The 16,010-nt window shown below is 32.8% G+C and overlaps 2 protein-coding genes across 14 annotated transcripts in view; one reads left to right on the top strand and one right to left on the bottom strand.

Annotated features, from left to right (window-relative positions):
- Positions 1-12,172, top strand: part of LOC113517612 (serine/arginine repetitive matrix protein 4) — a 27,715-nt gene extending 15,543 nt beyond the window's left edge. For 2 of the 13 annotated variants that reach the window (XM_031912568.2, XM_052901432.1), the window contains 9 exons: positions 467-526; positions 638-664; positions 748-780; positions 1,042-1,171; positions 3,223-3,275; positions 3,855-5,954; positions 6,953-7,042; positions 7,658-7,786; positions 10,383-12,172. In XM_031912568.2, the coding sequence (XP_031768428.1) occupies positions 467-526; positions 638-664; positions 748-780; positions 1,042-1,171; positions 3,223-3,275; positions 3,855-5,954; positions 6,953-7,042; positions 7,658-7,786; positions 10,383-10,509 (2,749 nt within the window). In that variant the 3' untranslated portion in view covers positions 10,510-12,172. Of the gene's footprint in view, positions 1-466; positions 527-637; positions 665-747; positions 781-1,041; positions 1,172-3,222; positions 3,276-3,854; positions 5,955-6,952; positions 7,043-7,657; positions 7,787-9,127; positions 9,959-10,382 lie in introns of those variants that run through there. The other 11 variants (XM_031912573.2, XM_031912574.2, XM_031912572.2 and 8 more) reach the window with 10 other exon arrangements.
- On the bottom strand, positions 11,749-16,010 carry LOC113517614 (peroxisomal membrane protein 2). Its single transcript, XM_026902348.3, has 4 exons — positions 15,734-16,010; positions 13,548-13,640; positions 12,825-13,110; positions 11,749-12,704 (listed from the first exon to the last, which is right to left on the bottom strand). The coding sequence occupies exons 1-4, from the start codon at positions 15,820-15,822 to the stop codon at positions 12,615-12,617; spliced, it is 558 nt and encodes a 185-aa protein (XP_026758149.2). The 5' UTR covers positions 15,823-16,010; the 3' UTR covers positions 11,749-12,614.

The raw sequence follows: 16,010 nt of genomic DNA, 5'->3' as shown, positions 1-16,010 counted from the left end.
ATGAGCAGCGCTGTAGATGTCATAGATTAATGGTACCTCATGCATTGTCACTCCTGAGGATTATGTGTCTGTAATATAGTAATTTTACTTTAAACTCCACCCTTCAAATCAAAACACAGTCATGCTAGGTGCTTTGCATACATTGACTTTGATAGAGGGACCCGAACAGTCGACTTTTGTATAAAGTCTCCCACCTCTGGTTAAATATGAACATTAATATAACATAAAAAATGTTTTCTCTTTCAAATTACTTTCATAGCACAAATGAAATTAAAGCGTGTCTAATTAACGAGATTCGTTTCTCGACTGCTGCTGTTTAATTTTATTTCATTATTGTGAAGGATTATTACTTTTTAGCTTTGTTTGATTAAAGTGTAACTTTTAATTAACAATAACTTACAAACTTTTAATGTAACTGCTTTTGATAATATGTTGTTTTAATTTAAAATTGTTTAATATATTACAGTACATCACCAGAAGCTAAGAAGTTAAAGAAGAAAAAGTCGAAGAAGAATAAGAAAGAGAAGTATGTTCGGTTTTGTATTACAAGTTATATATATATAAGGTTTATTTTAACAAATTTCAAATTAATGACGCACCTATTTATCTAGTTTTACAAATTATTGTTTAAATCCAGACAGGTGACACTTCAGTTGTCCAAGAGGCAAGTATAATGTTTTTGTTTTTCTGGACATTATCTTATATAATGGCTAAACATACGCCTCATTTTATTATTCATAATTACAGCGAAAGAAAATTGTTATGGGATTACATTCGTAGGTATAGTAAACATAATTTTATACTTGCATAAATTAGTATGAAATTAAATTAAGTATTGCTACGAACAAAAGGTTGTATGCAATTGTTTTACATAATTAATAGTGTGCAACTGTCTTTACAGTTTCAATAGGTGTGCTTCATTTTGTATGACCTTGAAAATTGTGATTCATATCTGGTGCTTCTATACTGCATTATTTTCCTTTCGATGTTTGTTTCTTATATTGTTTTCTTTATGTCACTTACTTATTTCTTTTTGTTCAGACAAGAATCAAACAAGAAGAAGAAAAAGCGTTCCAAATCACCGGATACGGACAGCTCGAGTAGTTCCGAAGCGGCCCAGGACAGCGATTCCGGCAGCTCCGAAGATGAGAAGCAGAAAAAGAAGAAAAAGGTAATTGTTATTTGATTTCCTCTTAACCTTCGACTCTATGTTAACTTGTTCATGACAATTAGCTTCTGAATCTTTAGACCGAGTAGGTTATGTGTAGTTCAAAGATTATATTTAGCGTCTTTTATATATATTTCACTATGATATCTTGTAAATATTTGTTTTTTTTTTTTTTTTTTTTATGTAAGTTAACATTTTTTTTTTCGGACTATATTGAAATATAATCTTTGAATTAAAATATTTTAACGTAATGGTTAATAATTTCATGGGTTTTTGGGGACTACAATATAATATAAAATATGATTATATATACACATGTTACATGTAGTATTATGGGATTGTTCTATCATGCCAACACTCAACTGTTCACTACCTTTACTCAATCTGAAGCCCTTTGTAGGAAGGTTGCGGGACTGTTAGCTGATATGGCACTGTGCTTCCTTTGTTTCACATGAATACCCGAGACACCTATCTGATAACGATCCTGATGTGTTAGTAATTTCCATTATCTTAGCATTCTCCACGTTCACGATTCTCATGAGTTTTTTTGAATTCTACACAACCCTCTGTCCTCATCTTGCATCAGACGACCAGCTGTGACTAACGTGGGCACCACCCAGCTCGTTTTGCCATGCTCTCTGTAGAATGTCCAATCCTCAGCTTTCAATCTTTATAGCTGAATCTCCCCACACATTTACACTTGATATAATCAATCAATTTACCATCCGGGGGCGAAACAGTCCAATGTAATAATGTGGTTCTTGTCTCCTTATTTTAATTTTATTTTTTTTATTTTTCTGTAAATACAAGAAATAGCCAGTAAAAATTATCTCTTTAACTGTGCATCATTTCATAGGATAGCCATCTTTATCTGAAGAAATAACGTATACTGTAAGTATATCACAAAACAATAACACTCAGTAAGACACTATGTTAGGTGAATACTAAAATAACGTTCAACGTGAGAATTTGGTAATGCATTTTGAAGTATGACATTGTGATTAACATGTTTGATGACTAGAGACAGCGGGCGGTTATGGGGATACGTGTGCACAGTTATTTACATGCATGGTGTTTGTAGTCCTTAAAACAGATGGTGGTTAATATGTCCGAATGACGCGATTACTCAGATGTGTGTTAGAAAAACGTGCCCAACATGTTACTAAGCCATCTTCTATACTAACGTTGTAGTATAGCGGAATTGCTCACACAATTTTTGCATTTATTAAATTGCTTTATTAAATTTAGAATTCTATACAATTCAGGTCACAAGCCACGTTTTTGTATGGCACATCTTATAAAACGAGATAATTGAATGTTCAAATGTAACTAATCCATAACATTCTCCCTCTTCTCATTTACCCAAAACTAATTAAGGATGCTCCACATGTTTAAATGGTATACAATACCACCACCGTTTGTTAAATAAGGTACGTTCCCCCAGTGTATTACATTTGATTTTTGTGTATTACGTTTATTTATATACTTAATTTGAGAATATTGTTATTGTAATGTGTTACTAACATAGTATTACGTACTTTAAGTGACACACACTGGTGCCAAAAACAATTGTTGTAACTTTGTTTACAATACATGTATTATTTATATTTAATTGTATTCCTAATTTACATGAGAATGTTATGGATAGACTCTGATAACATTCTATATAATAAAATGAAAATTTCCAGTTATTAATCCTTTATTTATACTTGCTTCCATCAATAGCTTAAAAGTATTTATTTTTTAATTTTCTCATATAAAGTTTTAATTAATTTAATGCCTATATTATGTTCTAAATGGTTCCTTATTAGATTGCATGTGTAAAGTGGTATTTTATTTTTTTTCTATTGAAATTCTTCATCCCTTTTTTAAAAGGTTAATTGCGTATAAAGCATATATATGTATATAAAAAGGCTCTGAAGAATTTCTTGTATTTTTAGTAATACATATATTTTAGTTGCCTTTACCACTATAGTCTTCTTGTATTGGCACTGGTGTTTCATATTATTTCTCGTGAAATGTGATTTTTATAGTTTTTGTTGAATTTTAAACAGAAAAAATCGAGTAGCCGGCGTCGTGGCAGTAGTGAGGCGTCGAGTCGTGAGAGGTGCGTTAATTTTCATTTTACTACATAATTAAAGTTTCAGTATAGCAGTTTTATTCAGTCACGTTTATTAGAGTTACCTGTAAAAAATAAAAACAATAACTATTGCATGACATGTTGAATATTAAAACGTAAAATGTAATAAACTATTTTATCACCCTGTAAAAGATGTCGATTTTTATGGCTGTAGCTAGAATACGTGAAAGAAATGAGGCCAAATGTTCGTAAATAGAATTGTTGAAAACAAATGAAGTTTATTATCCTATTACGCACATAGCTAAATTGAAAGTTTTAGGCAAACAAACGAGGTAATTTATCTCCTGGCAAATTTATTATTGTTTCATCACCTGCATAAACATTACAAAAAGAACATTTATGATATTGCAACTGTTATATGATATTTATTGCCGTGTTTGTTTAAATATTAACTATAATTTTTACAGTAACTTTAACTTTTATGTGGTAGTTGTATATTATCGTAATTATTATTTTTTTTTATTACGGCAACATTGACAAACCCCTAACTACTCTATCAGAAATTGTAGATGTAAATATTTATTTATTTTTATTTTATATTTCTAGCTCTCCAGTTAAATACAGTAAAGAGAAACCACGAGAACGTAGGAGTGAGAGCAGACAGGACGATGTACAAAACAGGAAAAAGGATAAGGAGCGTGGGGAAAGAAAAAGATATGACAAAAGAGATGAAACTGCCAACAGGAATTCTCGACAGGAGTCTAGCAAGAGGCGGGACGATCGTAGCACCTCGAGGGATGAACGTGAACCTTCACCCGAATACCGGCATAGATCATATATTACCAAAGTAGAAAATAGAACACAAAGGGAACCGTCTAGAGAAAGTGGAAGACCAAAAACGACGCGGCACTCCAAACACGGCCGTCACTCCTCTCCCGAATCGGATTCTGAAGAACCGCCACCCAAGCGTAAAGCAGAAAAAAGAGACAAAAGACAACATAACAGGGACACTAGTTCATCTCCACCACCCGAAAAGAAGCGGCGCAAAAGCCCCACGCCTGATAGGAGAAGAGCCGATAGTCCGATCAGAGAAAGCTATTACAACAAGAAAGACACAGGTAGAAATCGAAAAGAGAGTTCGCCGCGGGAAGATTTGAGAATGCAAAAAAGAAGTGAATCTCCTGATTACAGGAAGAGGAGACAGGAAGATTATTACAGGAATCAAAAAGAAGAAAAGTATGAAAAGAGTAAAAAAAGTAATCACGATCGATATGAAGAAGAATCGTTAAAGCGCCGGGACAAAGAGAGAGAAAGTTACGATGAACCACCCAGGCGCAGGAAAAATAGAAGCCCTTCAAGGGATAAGCGGGACACGTCACCCGAATATAAAGACCGATCTCCAGTAAATAAGACATATAAAAATAGGGAATCTCGTCGAGAAATAGAACGGTGTTCTAAAAATTCTAAATCAGAAAGAAAGCCGTCAACATCAGATTCAGAATCTGAAAGACCTTCTAAATACGCGACAGATAAAAGTTCGAAAAACAAGGCTCGTCACCATAAAGAGAAAAGTATATCTCCGCTTCCTAGAGAACAGCGGAGACAGAGCCCCTCAGAACAACAAGGTCGAAAAAGAAAGGAATCACCACCTTCCAAAAACAAATCTGATAAATATAAAACAAACAAAAACACAGATAACAGACGGGAACGAAGCCGCTCAAGAAGAAAGTCGCCATCACCCGATGTAAGAGGAAAGCGTAAAAGATCCCTATCTAAGTCCGAATCTCTTTCTCCAGATCGTAAAAGTTCAAAGAAGAATAAATTGGGTGATAATCCACCAAATAATTTAAAGAGTAAAAAGTCTGATCGCCGTATGTCCACACCTAAGGGTGATCTCAAACATGATAAAAACCGCAAACATGAGCGTCGCGATTCTCACAGAGACAAGTCGCGATCTCGCTCTGCGCGAAAAAGCAGAAGTACGTCTAGTCTCAGTTACTCCCCGGCGCGGCGGAGCCCCGAGCGCTACCGCGACATCATAGAGAAGCTACCAGAAAAAGATAAACGTAAATACATAAAATCACCGTCTGACTTGCAACCAAAGAAAAAGAAAAGTAAGGAGTTAGTAGAGAATTATAAGCCGATGGCAGTCTGCCTGAGAAGCTCCTCGAGCGAGAACGACGACTCCGCGGACGACTACCTCAGGGTGGACGAGCGAGCTCGCCAGGATGAGCTCGACATCGAGGAGCTGAATAGATTGAAAGAAAAAATGGCCATGATGGCAAAAGCGTCGAAGCGGTGGATCGAGGAGACGAACGGGCCGTCGACGTCCCACGCCGGCCGGGATGAGTCGAAACCGGACGACGACAAGTCGAAAGACAAAATCTGTTCAGGGACAGAAAAGGAGAAGTCTCCGGTGGTCGTCGAGAAGAAAGCCAGTCCGGCGCCGGCTAGTCCTAAAAAAGAGAAAAGTCCCAAGGTAGCGGAGAACTCGCCCGACGCGAAACGGCACGACAGGAGCGCTTCCCGGCGCAGCTGGTCACGCTCGTGGTCGCGTTCGCGACGCTCGTCTCGTTCGGCTCGTTCGGCCCGCTCGGCTCGCTCGGCTCGCTCGCCACGTTCGCGCTCCAAGTCCCGTTCGCGGTCTGTCTCCCGCTCACGCTCCCGCTCGTCCCGTTCGAGGTCGCGCTCCTACTCCTCGTCCAGGTAATTTTTTTCTTTTTATACAACTTAGAATGGCAAACAAGCTGACGGCCCACCTGATGGAAAGTGGTAACCGTCATCTATAGACATGAGCAGTACCATGGACATAACAGAGTATACTGTTTCGCCCATGATACCCCCATGCGTTGCCATTCCTGAGGATTCAGGTGTTACTCCTCTGTACCCAGTAAATTCACGCCATATCTCACCCTTCAAACCGAAATACAGCCATGCAAACACAACTGTTTCACGGTTTAAACACGAATAGGACAGAAGTACCCAAGCAATCGACTTTTGTACAAAGTCTCCCTCTGGTATTTAGTACTATATTTATTATAGTATTATTATTTCAGTCGTTAACAATACATTACTAAATATAAGCATTCCCCATAAGAGGTAGAAGCAGCAGGCAGATTGGCAATTGTAATTAGAAATTAAATTTATTTGCCAGAAACATTGTAAATATTGCATTTGTCAAGTTTACAAGATGTCCATTATGTTTCGTCACATCAAATGGCATGATCAAATATTAACCATTGAATTTACATTTTTTCAGTTTCATTTTTATTAATTATTATATTAATTATTTTTTACTATCTATATAATTATAAAATCGTTTATCCTGACTAATTCATCAACACACGACCTAAACCACAAGGGTTATAAAGCTGAAATTTTGGTAGTTGATGCATTTTATTATAGGAACATCCACTGAGGAAGGGTTTTTGGAAATCCCTAAAAGCGTAAAATAAAGATTGAACGGTTAAATGGAAACCAGTCGTTTTCAAAGTTAGAAGTTTTTGGTCAGAAATAAATAAATATTTTTTATTATATATTAATTACTTGTCAATTTAGATTCTTTTCTTCATATTTTCTTTAATTACAAAATAATAAAAAAAGTCGCGATTCCAGTGACATCTAGTATTTCATGTTCAATTTCGTAGTGTGCTTTGTAGTATTACTGCGCAATAATTGTAAAACGGCTGTTTTATAAATTGCAGGCGTTCTCGTTCTAGTCGCTCCAGCTCGTACAGCAGTCGCAGCTCGTCGCGGTCCTCGCGCAGTTCCTCCAGGTCCACGCGCTCGTCGAGGTAACCGATACACTTTATGAATGTGGTATCTTATAACTGACAAGTTACGTGAGCTTTTTCGACATTTCCATTATTTTTCTTTTTTTATTATGAACATGTACTCTTACTGCCTTATTCATAAAAACTAATAAAAAAAAAAAAAAAACAAGTCTGCTTTAGCTATTATATTATTTTGTCACGTTCTTCCAAATTGAGAGTTTAGTGTAAAAGAAAGAGACGAAATAGTTCAATAGCTTAAATAGGTTATTTTTATGAATAAGAGGAGTTTAAGTACAGCGCTACTGAAATAATAAAAGCGTGAACAATCAACTGATCAACGAATGCAAAATAAATTAAGTTCACAAGAATATTTATTTTGCATTGCGTAACAGTTTTTTTTCTAAATTATTTGTCTTACATTTGAACTGTTAACGTCACAATATGGCGAAATCAGTACTATTCACATTTTGGTCGTACAGTTACAGATCGAAAGGGCTCACCCGTATTAACACCTAAATACGACAGCGACCGCAATAATTAATACAAGTTTTCAATTCTCTTTCCGCTAATGAACTCGATATCGATGATACGATGCATGCATGCGACATACGTACCGCGTACCGCACTGACGATCAGAACAATGACGGGCGTGTACGCCGATTACCGTAGATCGAGCCCGTCGGCGGCACGCAGCCGCTCGCGCTCGCCGTCCATCCCGCGGCGCGCCGGCTCGCCCAGTTTCTTGGACCGGCGGCGCATCACGAGGTACACGCGCCCGGACGTGCACTGTACACGCACACACACACACACAGCGTCCCTCCCACGACACTACCACACAATGCTTTTGGTATTACAGCGTCGAAATTTTATTCAGTGCCCTTATCAGACTTTGAAAGTTCTCTAAGTAAGTCTAGTCCCCAAGATACAGACCTGGCCTAGTTTGGGGACTGATGGTAATGCAGATATTTCCTCGTTTAATATAAATTGTAAAAATTGAAAATTGTACCTTATGCAACTGTATCTTTCTTAAATAAATATTATATTATATTATGTTTTAAAATAAATACGCTGCTTTATTGGATAGTTTCAGTAATGCAGGATATGTATTTTAAAATATTTATAATATAGAATCAAGTAGTAATTTATAATATGATGTTGGACTTTACTTCTTTTAAGCAATTCAGTGTCAACTTCTGATTAGACAGAGCACGATTTTTGAGTTATTTAAAATTTCTAAATATACGGATTTATATTTACCTCAATAACTTGATAACTAAATAACTTAATCTCTATATAAGATTTTTAGATACATTTTTAGAAACATTATTAAGTTTCCTATTATTAATAGAAAAAAAAATCCCAACTTTATACTATTTCTTGTGATAAATTATTGCCACTATATCTGATCTATTTGTTAGATGGTAATATTTAACAGTCTAAGATTTTCTGTTTTAAAATTAATCCATTTATTTAATAACATTAACATTTAAGAACTACGCGTAATTTTGTAAATGAAAGATAATGTAAATGAAAAATAAATTGTAAATGAAAGATAATTTTAGTGTTATGAGGAAAATCCAAACAATAGGTCACAATACTTCGAAAATAATGCCAGTAGATTGATATTGAAACCAAAGTAATTCTCTAAATCTACTTATAACATATAAATATTACCAAAAGCATTGTTATTGTGTGAAACTAACTTAGGGAATGTTTTTTTTTTTATGACATTGTATTGTATTAATGACATTTGTATGTTGTAATATTAATAGCTGAAATGCAGTTTCACTAGTGATTATTTAAAAAAAAAAACATATATCCAAACATAAGAATAAACAGATGTCATTAAAACTATGCTAGATGTTAACCTATTGTTGTGTGGCGCTTCATATATTTTAATTTCACGGTTGTGCTTTCGATATTTTATTTTGCGTCTATGCTACGTCACGGTACATAAAAATATTTCAAATGTATTATTATAATAAACAATTATTTTCGGCAAATACCTCCACCCGATATACTATTATCGTGACGTGGCATATTTTGTTTTTTTTTTTTTTTTATTTCTGGCCCATTACTATCTGTTTTATTTTTCTTTCTTTATAGAAAAAAGTCACGAAAGTATAGCACGAGTTCAGAAGACACAAGTAGTAGCTCCGATTAGTGTGCAGTGATTGTGCGATAATTTAGCTTAAGTTATATTGTGTATTGCTTATTATAAGTCGTAAATTTTTATTATAATTCCCATTATTATATTTCAACGAGTGTTCTTATTCACTATTGATATATTATTCACTATCCAATACATTTATTTCGATATAAAAGATGTTGACGTTGGCTGTGAAATAAATATAATATTCGTAGTGTTATCAGTCGGTGTCTTTTAATGTTTGAATTAATCTGAGTGTTTGCGAATCTAACATAATCGGTTAATATTTTGATGTGCTAACATGGGTGTGCTATTATAATATATACACATATATAGTGTTTTAGGTATTATCATATTCTTACATATTCTCTGATGATATACCGTGTGTATAGCATCAAATATGAAGTCCTATTTTCAATGCTTGTAATTATTATTCTAAGACTGCTACACATAAATATTAAAATATTGTTTTTTTTTTATATAAAGTTAGATAATAAATATAATATCAGTCAGTATTAAACTGAATAATTAGAAGTAAGTTCACATTAATTTACCTATTGTTTTTTCCTCCGTAGCGCACCCATAATAGATCTTACTTATCCGCCCAATAAATACAAGTATAGAAGAAGATAGATGGGATGTTATTTGCAGTGAATAAGAGATGTTGGGAGGCGTCGTCGATCCAATGTAGACATGTGCTAGTGTGCTTAAAGGACATGTTTGTTTCCCGTTTCATTTATAATCCGTTTGATTTATTATATTATTATTATTAAATTTTATTTTGAAAATTGTTGTTTTTTTTTTTTTTTTTGTTTCGCCGCATGGTAGCTGCAGCTAGTACTTTTGTTATGCTCTGATCAGAGACTATATATTTTACTTCCATAAATAAAATATATAATCTATGTCTAGACGTAGATTGTTGATAAATTTATGGCAACATAATATTCATATTTTTTTTTATTTTCTTATATCAGTTCAATAAAAATTAAGGTAAGTGATTTAATTTATTACAAATGCTTCAATTTATACCAACATTACAATAATGAACTCATTTGTTTCAAAATATTCCATTAAAAACATGTAAATTTCATTAAATGTTTAAACAAATTTAAATTTTTATTACAATTTCGCTTATCACGCATGAGCATGCATGGTTGCACTAATCACCTAATAACATGACTAACAATCATAAATGCTTACTAACACTAACAGCGCCCGAAAGCGTCCGATACCGTACCGGAGGCCGACCCCGTCGACGCCGACCAGCGGCAGTTACTACAGCAGTAGATCCTCGCAAAGAAGCTGGTCCAGATCACCGCCGCAAGCTGAGCACGACTAATAGCAATTTGGAACAAATTACCGTATTAGCAAAAATAGGAAATATTAGATAATCGGGATTTTTCCAGAATTACTAATTATACTACTGGTAAGAATAGTAGGGTAGTATTTTCCCCACTTTATCTACTAATTTAACTAATTATTACTAATGTACGCAACATAGCAGTTTTACTAAAATAATCATTCTACTATTTTGTTTCATATTTTCACATTGTTTTTAATTTTCTTGTTAGTAAAGCTTAAAATTATCCTACTATTCTTATTTGGTGGTAATTCTTGGAAATGCCATATGAGTCTCATCTAGTTCATTTCAAGGGAACAAACAGCGAGCCGTAAGCTTTCAATTTCTGTAGAACAAACCGTTTACGAGATGTTTAACAGTTTCAGTTCAAATGATAATCGTAATTAGACAAGTATAAGTTCTATGGTGCATTATTGCAGTGATATATATACACGTTCAAATTGATATTATTTATTGATTACTTAATATTCATTATATTTATTCTAGTCATTTATTTATTAACTAAAAAGTTTGAATACTGAAAGTAGAAAATCGTAAAGACACGATATGAGCGCACGTAATATACTAGTACAACGCAATACATGATCATATTGACTGATAAAATATGTGTAATAAACATATTTATATTGCTGAGTGATGTTTACAGACGATAATTTATAGATGTTTAAGGTGAATATATTATTTTTGCGTTCTTATAAAAAAAAATACGCGATTTAAATATCAAATGTGTAGTCTCTAGGTTTTTTATATCTAGTCAAAAGTTTTACAAACTGCGATCATTCATTCCAAAATTAATTATTTTTATTTCTGATCTCATATTTATACTCTTTTTTTTTTTGTTAAAAGTTATGTTGTTGATAATATTATTTGTATAATTTTTTTTTTTTTTTTTGTAAATGGTACATAACTCATTAGTACCAGATGTACTTTACATTAATAGTCATTAAGTACCGACGTTTTAGAGTATAGTGCAATATATTTATTGACAACTGCAGGTATTTACACTAATTTATTTAAATATTTTAATTCTCTAGTCACAGTAACTTATTTATTTTATATTAAATTAAGATATTGTTATTGATATTAAAACGATAGTTATTAGTGATAAAGACTAGTCGAAATATTGTGTATAATAAAATTTAAACAACTGATCTACTATTACTATTTATTAAGCAATAAATGAAACGTGAAAGATGAATTCGATAATAAAACAAACTCTTGTAACGACAACAATATTTATTATAAAATTATCGTAATGTATAAATTGTAAATGTATCAACATTTATACATATATATATATTTATACAGTTTAAAGGGAAATCATCTCGATCCTCATACCCATATTTTTTATAACTTGTAAAAAAATCATGCGATATATCTATGCTACATACACCCACGTGGAACAATTCCGACTTATTAATTTATAATTTTATTCGGTTATTGTCAACCAGTATTTTGGAGATTGATTTCCCTAAAACTTTGTAAATATAACAAATATCTTGCACCGCTAAACGAAAGAATTGATTCGATTTGATAATAACAGCATATACTTAGACGATTACACAGAATATATTAGACAAAATATCTAACGATTTAATGGATTCAATTGCTGTTGTCAAATAAATTAATATAAAAAGAATTGCATCATTCTTATTTACACCTATATTAGTCTTACAAAAATATATTTATCTTCTACAAATGCAGAAATAGTAAGCGATTAACATAGTTGAGGAATGTTTTATTCTAAAATTTGCATGACAACTATGCATTTATTTAAAGTAAGAATCCCAGTACCTACTTATTTATACTTATTTTTTATACAAAATCAGTGATGTGATTTCGTTGTTTGAGCATCTTCTAAAAGGCCTACTTTTGGACGTTTATGGACTTTTTTTTCTATCAAATGCTTTCGATTAATTATATCAAATTAACAATTCGATAACGAGATAGTATATGATACAGTGGATGGAAAGATACCGCTGTATCGTAAGCAAGTGATTATGACAAGGTTTCCAGTCCCTATGATAGTAATTGAAATTATTCACATCCACCACCCTGTTGTAAATGACCAATTCTGATCATGCTTATTCTTTTTTCTGAGATTGCTGACGTCTTTTTGTTGCTAAAAATATGCACCAACCCAGTCCAACTAAATTCATGAAGAGTACCCGTAACTGAAAAGGAAAATGAAAGTAAATTGTTAGGAGGTATTAAGTGTTCTATTCAAAGGTAAAATATTTAGTCAGTATTTTATTACAAATATATAAAGTTAACATTATAGAAAGTCTACTTACCATCGAAGGCACAAAGGCCAAATTGATTACTTGGAATATAGTTAACCATCTCCAATTTGCTTGTAAAATAGGCCAATATAAAACTTGCAATTGTTTCAATGCCGCTGCATGGTTTTTGCCTTCAAATCTGGCTAACGTGTACAGGGAGAACGCTTGCATGAAGGGAGCAAACAGTAATCTTTCGAATAACAGTTGCTTTGCTATTGGGAATGCGACTACATCTTCCGGAAACAGTCCCTCCAGTGCTCCATAAAAGAAATGAGGAATAGATCCACCAAATAATAATCTGGAAATTAAAAAAATGTATTTGATCAAAAAAGTGCAATTGTTGAATTTAGACCTCTAGTTAGTGTAAACAATAAAAAATTTTAATCCTTGAAGAAACACTAGCTAAATATAGCTAATTATTAAGCTCGGCAAACACCTAGGTGTTAAGATTACACCTAGGTAACATCTACCAATATCTAAGGGCAAATTTAAATATATTAATTGTAAAGTTGAATGGAAAATATACAAGTTACATGAATAACTTCCGAGTTGAAACGCAAATTATCCATTTTTAATATTATTATTGTATCATTTATCACCAATCTTACATGGCTACATGGCAACTAATCACTGGTGACGTAACATTGTCTATATGGTAAATAAATTTCCTGATGTGTTACTATTTAGTACTAGGTAATTGTAATGAACTATTGATGTGCACGTATAATAGCTTACCCATAAAGTCCAAAAGCCAAAACGGGATCTAGCCTAATTCGGCCGCCATCCAGTAACTGTGATGCTACACTGCCTGTTACACCCACCACGCAGCTGCAATACATTCATATAATACAATAAGTTCTCACATCGGATATGGGGCCGTCTAAATAATACTTTACTTGGCCAAATGGATGCACTTGTATGGTAATTACGCTGAAACGCCTCAATAGATTTGGATATTTGGTATAGTGAGTGTTAACTTAATTATTAAGTTTTGTATAGTGAATAGTTAGGTAATTAATTTTGATCTGAAGCAGCAAGAAGTGAACGAACAATTTTTTGCTGCTCCAGTATTGTAGCCTGAAGAGTAGACTTGGGGGGAAAGGGATTATTAGTAATGGAGACTAAGAATCCCATTGCTAGCAATATACCCAACCAGGTCGACCTCCTCGCGGTTCCCCCTGGAAACTGTCATGATTAATTCCAGATGAATTCATCATGATGGGCTAACTGGCCTGTTTTCATCCTCATCGATCACCCTTCACTGGTACCCCGCCAGTGTATCCCATTAGCGCAGGCGGGGTTACCATTCCATTTTCATCCAATAAAGAAGAGTAGACTTAACCAGAGCCTCTGACGCTAGAGGCAATTAGCTCTTAATAAACCTTCACATAATAAATAACTTCTATTGATGACTATGGTCGTTGTAGGCGGCGATATAAGAATAATTCTGGTTACTTTTTTTTAGGAATTTCAAAAGCTTCTTTGTTTTGAGAGCATAGCATGACTGATTTGAGTCATAATCCGTATTATCACCATGAAGATACCATTGCGAAATGTTATGAGATTCGAATATGAAGGTATGAAAGAATATAAGTGTATGCACGAATGCATATTACTTATAATAAATACAAAACAGTGTATAAACACTTATAAATTATAGGTAAGGTATATAAATGATCATATCGATCAATTTATAAAAATAAACTAGTGACACACTTTCGATATCAGTAAAGGGTTTTTTTTTTTAACATTTAGCCTAAATAGATAGAAAAATAAATGGTTTCAAAATCTAAATTTCATTATATATAATTATAATACTTGTATTAATATCACATAATATTTGCTGTATTGCTAAAGCACCAGCTTTTATTTTACTAGACATTGCCTGCAACTGCATTTGTGTGACCAAGATATGTTGATTGGTCGGTATAAATTGAAGCCCATGACTTTCTCCATAAATCCATATTAATCATAAATAATCTTATAAAAGTAAGATGAGGTGAAGTAACAGATAAACAAATCACTTTTACGTATTTTTTTTAAACAACAAGCACTTCGATATATTTATATGAAGTACTACATTTTAATGTTTGAACCACTGCTTACGAATAAAAATGTAGGTAAGTACCTAATTATATGCTAAATTGTTATCTATAATAACGATTTCAACAAATATAACTTTATCAATCGCGAATAAAATCGAAACAAGTCCGAAGTACATTATATATAGTAGCGTCAATAGATACAAGATGTTTTCTTTAACTACCTATTAATTTTTGAACAGACAGTATGAACTTACTATGCACCGATTCAAAAGGTCAATAATATCTAATTACGTAAATATTCGCAGTCGAATAGTAATAACTTATACCATTATCAAACTGTCGTTTATAACAGGATTTGAAAATAAATATAATTCGATCGATCCTGATATTAAGTATCAATAATTTAAGATATTAAGGATATCCACTGACCTATTTTTTCTAAAAAAGTAGACATGAATTTTAAAAACATTGGGTGTGTGGAAATAACAACAACAACAAAATCGGTTTAAAAGTACAAATATTGACGAAAATATCCTATAAACAAATATATACATATATAGTCGAATTAATAACTATTAAAATAGGTTGCAAATTTCACCTATTTAGATATTTAGGTCAATGGAAGCCCAATATTTGTTTTTACTAATTATTAAATACAAAACATTACGAAAAATTTTCGAAGTAATTTTTACAGACTTAATAGTGTAAGTATGAATAACATACAATTTTAATAATTCAGTATATGTATAGATTGAGTTGAAGCAATTATAAATAACTTTAAGTAAACAACCCTATCAGCAGTGACTTGATACTTTATATTGTCAAGTTTTTCTTGGGGAAATAAAACTAAGAAGTATAATATAAAACAGTACTTACCTTGTTATAGATTTTGTTCTAATGGGATGTAAATATAGATTCTGGAAATAAGATGACAATAATTTCATAATAGGCTTCGATAGAGACATTTTGATTGATTCACAATAGGTCCTATAAACAAATTATCACGGCAGCACCCAACGATATGTATGTATACACACACGTCGCATTCGCTCAATGATAAATGAATAGTCAATTATTATTATTATTTGATAACATTTATCAACTATGTAGACATTAACATAATAAACATATAGTTAGGTTAGTTAAAGGTTAT

The sequence above is a fragment of the Galleria mellonella genome, unplaced genomic scaffold (assembly GCF_026898425.1).
Source record: "Galleria mellonella isolate WM207_F2 unplaced genomic scaffold, CSIRO_AGI_GalMel_v1 utg78, whole genome shotgun sequence".
In the NCBI taxonomy this organism is placed as follows: Eukaryota; Metazoa; Arthropoda; class Insecta; order Lepidoptera; family Pyralidae; genus Galleria; species Galleria mellonella.
Note: the sequence above shows the minus strand (reverse complement) of the source record. Positions and strands in the feature narration are given on the sequence as shown.

What these genes read in the sequence shown, in the direction of transcription:
- LOC113517614 (XM_026902348.3), bottom strand. Translation starts at nt 15,822, where the DNA reads ATGTCTCTATCGAAGCCTATTATGAAATTATTGTCATCTTATTTCCAG. An exon ending in TTGGCTTTTGGACTTTATGG is followed by an intron (nt 13,111 to 13,547) that starts GTAAGCTATTAT and finishes TTTAATTTCCAG; the next exon opens with ATTATTATTTGGTGGATCTA. An exon ending in TGGCCTTTGTGCCTTCGATG is followed by an intron (nt 12,705 to 12,824) that starts GTAAGTAGACTT and finishes TTTCCTTTTCAG; the next exon opens with TTACGGGTACTCTTCATGAA.